Source organism: Malania oleifera, chromosome 5 (assembly GCF_029873635.1).
Source record: "Malania oleifera isolate guangnan ecotype guangnan chromosome 5, ASM2987363v1, whole genome shotgun sequence".
Taxonomy (NCBI): Eukaryota; Viridiplantae; Streptophyta; class Magnoliopsida; order Santalales; family Ximeniaceae; genus Malania; species Malania oleifera.
This window is the reverse complement of record NC_080421.1, coordinates 16,934,954-16,945,491: the sequence shown is the minus strand read 5'-3', so window position 1 is coordinate 16,945,491 and position 10,538 is coordinate 16,934,954. Positions and strand designations below refer to the sequence as shown.

At 39.9% G+C, this 10,538-nt stretch overlaps 1 protein-coding gene across 1 annotated transcript in view; it reads right to left on the bottom strand.

The window, feature by feature from the left end:
* Positions 1 to 6,907: 6,907 nt before the first annotated feature.
* LOC131156543 (uncharacterized) overlaps positions 6,908 to 10,538 on the bottom strand; it is a 54,135-nt gene continuing 50,504 nt past the window's right edge. The window contains exon 3 of the mRNA XM_058110314.1: positions 6,908 to 8,829. Within this exon, the coding sequence (XP_057966297.1) occupies positions 7,224 to 8,801 (1,578 nt within the window). The 5' untranslated portion in view covers positions 8,802 to 8,829 and the 3' untranslated portion in view covers positions 6,908 to 7,223. The remainder of the gene's footprint in view (positions 8,830 to 10,538) is intronic.

The window sequence follows — 10,538 nt, the reverse complement described above, 5'->3', positions numbered from 1 at the left end:
TGCTGAAAACTCAACAAAATAAAGGAAAGAGATAGCGAGATGAATGTTTCAAGAAGATAAAGATTTCATGCTAATATTACGAGAGTTGATCACTACAAAAAAATAAAAATAAAGAGTGCATGCATCTTTGAAATTGGAAAATTGCACAAGAAGGGAAATATTGTATTAATTTTTCATGCAAATATGTTGTGGGATGACAGTGGTAAGAGCTTGTCTTAGGTTCAGCAAGTGAGTGAGCAAAGACGAGCATATTACGAATTTGAGTAATGCTACATTTACCATTCAAATACCACACTTATATTTACCAACTCTTTGATATAATTGTACCATACAAAGTACAATGTGCAAAGTAGTAGATAAGTATGATATTGAGACGGTAAGTGCAACTTAATTAATGCAGAAATACTATACTTACCTCCTAAATATCACTTTTATTCTTACCAATTACTTTGCACATAAGAAATACTACACTTACCTCCTAAATATGATATTCTTGACAACAGAAATGCCACCTACATGGACAACTCATCTACCACTATAATTAAAGGCTTCAAAATTAGACGTTGAATTCTCTCTCTCTCTCTCTCTCTTTATATATATATCACATGTCACATGCTCGAAGTTAGCAAATTTTAAAGTTTTGCTGATCTTATAAATAAGTACCGTTTCAAACTTGTATTTGAAAAGAGGTATATTTTGTCCAAAAGGAGTAACTCAATTGGAAATGGTATTGTTTGAGACGCCTAAACTTAGTATTAAAAAGTCATGAATGTTTCTGCTGACATAAAAACTATTAGAGAAATACTCTTTCCATATAGAACATTATACAGTTTCCATTTTTCCACTATCTCATGCATATATATACCCTTGTATCCCTTGTAATATGTGTCAATCAATAAACATTTTATTTTCTTCTCCAAACTTAACATGGTATCAGAGCTTTAGGGTTTTTTTAAACCTATTTTTCTTTGCGGCCGTGCTGCTCCAGCCCTCTGTTTTTGTTTCCGGTAGACTGCAGCGACGACTGTCGCCACCCCGCACTCCATTGCCAGCAGCCGATCTGTGAGCTCTTGCCTTCAAGTCACCTTCTCCGACGAAATGCATTAGCAGCGGTCCTCCCTTCCAACCCCGACAACTTATTCGACGCCATCCTCCCACTCTGATTTCCATATTCTCCGGCGGCACTCAGTTCATCCTCTCCGGCGTTAATCATCTTCAGTTGTCCCGGTTCCGGCATCAGCAATGTTCAAATTCTCCGGCGCATCTTCGGCAATCATCCAACTATCTCTGAGTTTATCCCAGCCGCTCTCCACCTTCTACTCTCGCCTGCACGAAGTCCTCGGCCGCATCTCTATTTTCCGACCATCTCTGTTTTCTGCCTATCTCTCTCTCTGTTTGTGGTCTCAGCTCTCCATCTCAGGCCGGTGCATCTCACGTTGACCCTCCTCTCTTCCCTAAGCCTGTCACCCGCGGCCAAACACTGCTACATTTGCCACATCCGCCGTCGCTCACCGTTATCTCTGGCGGTCTTCTAGTGGAGCTCCGGTGAATTCCAGCATGTTTTTGTTTCTGTATTCCTGATTTATCCACTAGGTCAGTCTGGTTGGTTCTTTGCGCCCAGTTTTGGTGTAGCAGCTATATTTCGATTCAACCTTTTTTTTCAAGCATTTCATAATTGGACGTTGAATCCATTTCTATCGGATTTTCGTCGAGACATAATCAAAGGTTCCATGCGTGCTCAAAGGCGTAAAACGGTCATTTGGGAACTGTTTCGAGCAAATGTACATCTCTCACTTCGGTTGTTCTCTGTTCCCTCTGCAACCGGCTCCTCCAGCCATCTTCTCCGACGATCTCGGATCAGTTCCCATCTCTGGCATCATCCCTCTCAGTTCTAGTTCGTCGTCTTGGCTAGTTTTTGTTTGTCGCTTTCCGGCAATCCATATCTATCGTGTTTTTTTTTTTTTTTTTTTCCGGCACCCATCTTCTTCGACAATTTTTTCAGTCGATTTTCTCCGGTTTTAATTCGCCTTAGTAGTCTCAACACTTCGACGGCACCTTCGACTTCTCTGATTAAACTCGAAGATTACCAAATCGAAGGTTTATATTTTTGGTTGTTGCAGAGATCAGATTTGGCCACATTCGGCGATTTGATTCCTCTAAACTGATCTAACGTTATGGAATATATGGTTTTTCAATGGCAGCAAATATTGTCACAGGTTCTTCATCCTCTTCTGAGATCGTTATCCCTGGTCTCACCAGTGAACAATACCGTCAACTCTTGGATTCTTTATCACCCTTGAACATCAACTCTGCTAATTTTGCTAGTAACCTTGTCTCTTGCCATTCTGCTTCTCTTTCTACTAATGAATGAATTGTTGATTCGGGTGCCTCCAATCATATGACTTCCAATTTGTCTTCTCTTGATAATATTCAACTCCTTAATCCGCCTTGCCCCATTAAAATTTCCAATGGTGACATTGTTCATGTAACTCGTACTAGCACTATACGGTTTTCCTCTAATTTCTCTCTTTCTAATGTTCTTTATGTGTCTTCATTTAAATTTAATTTAATTGTCCATTAGCAAACTTACCACTGATTTCAATTGTGTTGTTATATTTTTTTCTACCTTTTGTGTCTTTTAGGATCTATCAACGAGGAAGCTGATTGGAACGTGTGAAGTACGGGATGGGCTTTACCGCTTGAAACCTCCCTCTGCCTCAGTTTTCCACTCTCAATGTGTTTCTGACACTACTCTTTGGCATCAACGTCTTGGTCGCCCTTCCATTTCATATATTCTGAAAACCTTAAATATTTCTTCTTCTCATTTGTCTTGTGATGTTTGTGCTAGAGCGAAACACACTCGTTTAACTTTTTCCTTGAACACACATAAGAGCACATTTTGTTTTCATCGGATTTATTGTGATATATGGGGTGGTTATCCTACAGCTTCACTCTCTGATGCACATTATTTTTTAACAATCGTGAATGATGACTCATGTGCTACATGGGTCTATCTTCTGCACATGAAATTTGATACTTTACTTGCCTTAAAAATTTTTGCGTCATGGTCAAAAATCATTTCAATTGCACTGTTAAGCATGTCCGCACTGATAATGGTCGAGAATTTCTATCCACCTCGCTTCAGGCATTTTTCCATGATCAAGGCATTTTTCACGAGCGTACATGTGTGGATACACCTCAGCAAAATGGTATTGTCAAGCGTAAACATCGCCATCTTCTTAATGTGGCTCGGTGTTTCCGTTTTCAAGTCAATCTTCCCATCTCTTTTTGGGGCGAATGCATTCTAACAGTCACCTATTTAATTAATCGCACTCCTTCACTCAACCTCAATCATAAGTCCCCTTATGAACTTCTTTTTCAGAAACCACCATTGTATACACACTTGCGAGTATTTGCTATATCCAAACCACTCGCCAACATCGTAATAAATTCTCTCCTCTTGCTCTTCGATGTGTTTTCTTGGGTTATCCTGTTTATCATAAGGCTTATAATGTATACGATCTTGAAAACAAAAAAATTCTCATCTCCCGTGATGTCACTTTTAAAGAGTATATCTTTCCCTATCATCTCATACCTCCAACTTCTACATCTTCTCCCATCCTTCCCCTTCCTATTCCTGATATCCACCCTTCCTACACACCTACCACTAGCCATCTACCTCTCTCTCCTTCTCCCTTGGTATCCTCCTTGACACCCTCACACTCGCCCCCTCCACTACCACCACCACCACCCCCTCCATCCACCTCCTCACGACCCAAATGAACTCTCACACATCCCTCTTAGTTGGCTGATTATATCTGCCCTACTTTACCAAAGTCCTCCACGACTTCACAAGTTTCAAGATGCTCCTCAAGTGCGGTTCATTGTCTCTCCTCTTTTTTATCTTATTATCATCATTTCTCTAATCAACATTTGGCTTTTCTTTTCGTCATGTCCCAACATCCTGAGCCTGCCTCATATTCTCAAGCTGTGCTGCACCCACATTGGCGTGATGTTATGGCTTCTGAAATCCAAACCTTAGAAACCAATGATACATGGATTCTTCAACACCTTCCACTTGGAAAAAAACCAATTGGCTGTAAATGGGTGTTCAAAACAAAACTTTGGGCCGATGGATCCATAGAGCGACACAAAGCTCGCTTGGTGGCCAAGGGCTACACTAAGATAGAAGGTTTGGATTATCATGATACTTTTGCTCCTATTGCTAAACTCGTTACTGTCAGGTGTGTTCTTGCAGTGGCGGCCGCTTGGAATTGGCATCTCCTTTAATTGAACATCAACAACAATTTTCTCCATGGTGACCTCGATGAGGAGGTTTATATGATTCCTCCCCCGAGTTATTGCAAACAGGGGAAGACTCGTGTTTGTTGTCTTCAGAAATCCCTTTATGGCCTCAAGCAAGCTTCTCACAATTGGTTCTCTAAATTATCTTCTGTTTTACTTGCTATGGGTTTCACCCAATCTCAAGCCGATCACTCTCTTTTCACTCGCTCTCAAGGTCAGCCTTTTACTCTTATCGTTGTTTATGTTGATGACATTCTCATGGCAGACAATGATCTCTCCGATATTAGCACTTTCAAAGTCATGCTCGCTCAGAAATTCAAACTCAAGGATCTTGGCAAATTGAAATATTTCCTTAACCTCGAAGTAACTCACTCTCCCACTGGCATTTTTCTCAACCAACGCAAATATGCTTTTGACATCCTCACCGATAGCAGTCATTTGGGTGCTCGTATTGCCCACTTTCCCATGGAACAAAATCTGAAGCTCAATAATACTAATGGTGATCTTCTCTCCGATCCAAACTCGTTTTGGCGACTCATTGGACATTTGCTCTATCTCAACATCACTCATCCCGACATTGTCTTTCCAGTCAATATTATCAGTCAATTTATGCACCAGCCCAGACGACCGCATTATGATGTTGTTGTTCGTGTTCTTCGATACATTAAGGCATCTTCAGGTCAAGGCTTATTTTTTCCTACTACCAACACTTTTCAAGTCTCTACTTATTCTAATTCGGATTAGGCTAGTTGTCCGCTCACTCGCCGCTCCACCACTAGGTTTTTCATTCAGTTAGGCACTAGTCCAATTTCCTAACGTACTAAGAAACAAACTACAGTCTCTCGCTCCTCCGCCGAAGCTGAGTACCGAGCACTTGCTTCCACTACTTGTGAACTTACATGACTCAAAACTCTTTTAAATCATCTTGGCGTACCGCATTCTCAGCTTATGCTCTTATATTATGACAACCAAGCGGCTCTTCACATTACCCAGAATCTTGTTTTCCAAACATATAAAAATTGATTGTCACATTGTTCGTGAGAAGTTATGCGCTGGTCTTTTTTTCACTAAGCACATTCCTACCCACAGTCAACTTGCCAATATCTTCACCAAAACTTTGGGTCGTGAACATTTCCAAATTTTATCATGCAAGTTGGGCATTACAGATCTCCATACTCTAACTTGAGGGGGAGTATTAGAGAAATACTCTTTCCATATAGAACATTATATAGTTTCCATTTTTCCATTATCTCATGTATATATATACCCTTGTATCCCTTGTAATATATGTCAATTAATAAACATTTTATTTTCTTCTCCGAATGATTTGGTTAAATTAAACTTTTCTTAAATATGGTAATGACATGTTAGGTTAGGCAGGTGCATACACTAAGATGACAACAAACCTGTTTTTTGAAGTATAAATTTTTTTTTATTACAACTTGCATAGGGGTGAGCAAACGGTCGGTTCCGCCAGATTCAATTAATTAACCGAAAATTTTGGTTAATAAATTCTATTAACCGAACCGACCGAACAAGGAGAGCTACCCGAACCGAACCCGACCAAATTCCTTTTCGGGTAATTCGGTTAACCGAATCTAACCGAAATAATTAAAATTAATTATTAAAGAATGGAATATGTACCTGAGTCACTAAATCGATCCATCCAGCTACTAGAAGAGGGATTTGGGATCAGGATCGGGACGAGAACAGAGAACTGGGAAGTGGGAAGAGGGGCTTAGCCGCCGACGCTTTGGGCCTGAGCCTCAAGCAAAGCAACGAAGATTGAAGAGACGATTTGCAAAGAGGGAGAAGGAGAAGTGAAGAAGGACTGCCTGCTAAGTCTGGCGAAGGGAAACAGAAGAAGGACTGAAATCTAAAGGAGAAGGAGAACTGAGGTCTAAGACCGAGAGGGGAGACTAGAGAGGCTGCGGCGCAGAGGAGACTTTGAAGGAGAACTAGAGAAGGAAAACTACGGGTCCGAGACGGAGTCATCGAGAAGCTGTGACGCAGATGAGAGGACACGAACATTTGGCCAGTCGGGGCCGTCTGGCACAGAGGAGAGGACCCTAATATATATATATCTATTTTATATTTAAATTTTAATTAATTCTTAATTCAGGTAATTTGGTTAACTGAATTAAATTTTTTCATAACTGACCTGATAACCAATTACCCGAAATTTAGCAAACCCATAACCGAACCGACCGACCCCTATTTGTTAACCGAACCGAACCAACCGAAATTGATCGGTTAATTCGGGTTTCCCCAAATTATGCTCACCCCTAAACTTGCATAGGAAATATAGCATGACTACTAATACTAGGCCTGCTACTGTATTTATTGTCAATAAACTCAATCAATATGTTAATAATCCAAGCCACAATCACTAAATTATTATGAATAAAATATGAAAATACTTTTTCTATAACAAACAAGATGCCAACTGGCAAATGAGATCACAACAGATTTGCATTATGGATTTCATGATCCAGAAACACAACTTCAATTTCTATCACCATCGCAAACAAAAGAAGAGGAAAAAGGTCAGTAAAAACCCTTAACTGTGTTAATTTAAGTACATAAATGGAAAGCTAGTTAATTTACAGAACTCCCATTTTACAAGTAAATTAGTTACACCACAGTAGTCTTACACGAGAATTTTGATACTAATCTTAGTGTCCATGTTAAACACATGTACAAAAGAAAAACAGTCCTAGCTGTTCCTGTCATCTTTTATGCAAGTCTCGAAAAAAAAAAAATGAAGAAAAAAACACACACACACACAATTGGGGGAAAATAAAAAGTCAACAAAAAATTAAAAAAAAAAAATTAAAGCAGGAGCAACAAAAAGCATAGCTCAACTGTCCAATTCTAAGTTAAAATTTTGCGGACCTGAAAGGCGACAACCACTATTACTAGCCATCGACCGCAGCCAGAAATTTTCTCTTGCTAACTGGTTCCTCAAGTAGGAGGACAACATCCTGCACCTTTTCAAACAGCTCCTCCAGCTCCACAACACCAAACCTCTGATAATCAAGAGGCTTCTTGTACCGTTGCTGGTATATTGCTTCAAAACAACCCACGAAAATACGACAGGAATAGCTCACTAGTATCTCCTGCAGCTCATACTTGAACTGCTCAAGGTTTCGGCCATCACTTTCAAATTGAGCTGTAGCCCCTAAATTCCCTACATTCCTTCTCTCATCATGTTCTTCTACAACCACCCTTTCATCTTCTGAGAACTCATCGGAAGAGTTGCCACCTGTGATTATGTCCAGAGTCTCTTCCTGAGAACCCTTCCCCCTCCTTTCCCTTTTAGCAAGAACCAATGGAGGTGCGCTTGGACTTGCTCTTGAGCTCCGCAGGTAAACAAATTTTCTGTTGCCTTTCCCCTCTACAGCCATTGTATCAGCCATTTTCTTAAGAAGATTCACAAGCTTGCATGCTCCATACTCTGAAACATAAAGAGGCCTTCCATATATCTTTTGGTAGTCAGCAGGAATGCGAGCAAGAGGCAGGCATCCTCCTGACATTTCAAGCAACTTTACTAGCTGCCCCTTCAGACCGTTAATATCCCCCGGCTGTACCCATAAGGTGAATTCATTCTGGTTCCCAGAAGAAACAGGACCTGCTGAAACTTCGTTCAAGCCACACGGGAGACTCTGTGACCTCAAAGTAGAGGGAAAACAAGGCATGGTGAAAGAATTATTGTACTCAGATAGAGATTGAGACATTACGGAGAAATCTCTAGAGTTGTAAAAACTTTGCAAGACCCCTCTATATACGATAGATTCTTCTTCATTTTGGCCATCCATGTCCCCGATATGGGACCCCATCAAATAACCAGCAACATCAGCAGATCCTCCACGAGGGGGAACTAAGGCTTTAGCAGGAGGCACAAAACCCTCCCCACGAGCCACACTTGGCCAGTCCCAGACAAACCTACCAGCATTACTCAGCGCAGAAGAAACGCCCTTCCCAGAAGGAATAACAAGAATCACAGTATAACCACGTTGGCCAAGTATGTGAAGGGCAGGAGCAAAATCAACATCCCCAGATATCAGCATTATGGAAGAAGGTGGAGGGTTGTCAAGGGCAAAAAGAAACATGTCAACCAAGATAGCTTTGTCTGCTGCATCCTTTCTCCCATTTGGGACATCTATGAGCTTGACACCAGTTCTCTGGCAGCCCTCCCTGACTCTCCTGGGGAAAGCATTAAAATCCCCATATGCAGAAAACATAGTAACAGCTCCTTTAATTACAGGGTGAACTCGTAATGCCATTCTGATATTTCCTGCTACATCTTCAGGACGTACATCCATTGGAACTGGGCAGTTCTCAATGTCCCAGAGAATAGCCACATGACCATGGGGACAGGTATGGCTTTGCTGGTTCAGAGGAGGTTGGTTTAAATTTGAATTTGTCATATCTGATCCACTTTGCTCCGATGATTCAGATGATAGAACTAATGCTGACATATTGAGATTAGCCATCACTTCTTTTATTAAAAACTAAAGTTGCCTGCAAACAGCAAGAAAAGAAAATACATGTCATTTGCAACCAAGTACATCGTAGTAACAAAGAACAAAATGGGGCACATGCAGTGAACATGCCAGGATGTAGGATGAATCCAGGCTTCCCAGCATCCCAAAATTATTAACAGAACTAAATTTTGTGAAACACTCAACTGGCTAACCAGAACTCTTCACAACATTGACAAAGTAGAGACAAAAACCTAATGTATTTGCTATTTACCAAGTGGCTTGTCAGAACTTGTGCTGTAGCATCTAGGAATTTAATTACTCAGCATAGACCAGTTAAGCATTGTTTAATTTCACAAATTGCTCAAATAAGTTTACCCCATTTCCCCAAACTATCCCAACTCATCCAATCCTTGTGCAGCATACAGGCAATTTAATAAACAGAGATAGCAGTAACACCAATTATACCAAGGGCTTAAACAGCAGGAACTGGGCCAACAATGCATACCAAGCTATCTACTACTCCAGATTAAAGCTGAATTATCAAATATCATAAAATATTAAGCTGTTCAAAATTGGGCCCAACAATGAACATCAAGCTATGAGCAAGTGGAAAGGTCAACTTGAATGGATTCACAAATAGAAAAATAACAGAATTATAACAAACATATCACAGGACTCAAACCTAGGACCTCTAGAGTTGAAGAGGGTTTGATGTCATGCTAGATCAACAATTATACCAAAAGCTTAAGATGGTATTAGGCTCAACAAAATATATCCAGCCATCCAAGCATATAATTCTGTTTCCAAATTATCATACAACAAAATATCATAGTTGAGCAGATTAAAATAAATAAATAAATAGATCCTATATGCATAACTTAAGGCAACCACCTCCATTATTTTATTTTTCTTTTCAGCAGTATACTCATATAACCTCCATCAACATCCATCAACTAGGACACTGTTATAATGTACTTGGAGCAAGTCAATGACATTATTTGGACTTAGTAGAGAAATTCAATTCCCTCTTCTAGGATTTCAAAGCACGAACAATAGTAGTCTTCTAAATTTAAAAAGCTATACTTGATCAAATGCACTCCAGTAGGTAAATGTCATTGTATCCAGGTCAGTGGTCTAGTACAGAATTACATATCCTCATACATGTACTTGCATTTATCAACGTACTGCAACTCTACAAAATGCAATAGATGGAAGAACATAAAGCCACCACCCAGTTCCTAAAGTTTGACAAGTGACAAAGTACCAGGAGCTAAAAAGTTCCTTGATAATTCTCTCACATTGCAGAATGGCACTATATGGTTCAAGATTAAAGTTAAACAACATATTGTTTAGAACTATTGTGGCCCAATTCCCAACTTAAGCCTCCGGGGTCAAGTCGTGGTTTAACATGGTACCAAAGTTCAGGATTTTCTTAGGTCTTGAGTTCAAACATCAATAATCATTTATTTGTCGTATATTTGCCCACCCTTCTAAATGCAGAAAGGTTGTGCATAAGAGCAAGATTGATGACGATTTTAATGTAACATAACCCGCTCCTTGTCAACTTCATATTTTGAAGCCAAATGGTAGTGGTAGTTAAAAATAAGAAACAAATGCTAACTTCAAATTAAGAAGAGCATGAAATCATATCCTATGCCTTTGGGTAGTATTTTGCCTTTTACACAAATGAATGTCAGTCATCAATGGTCAAAAGAAAGGCTGAAATTTCAGATCAAATCCTGCTTA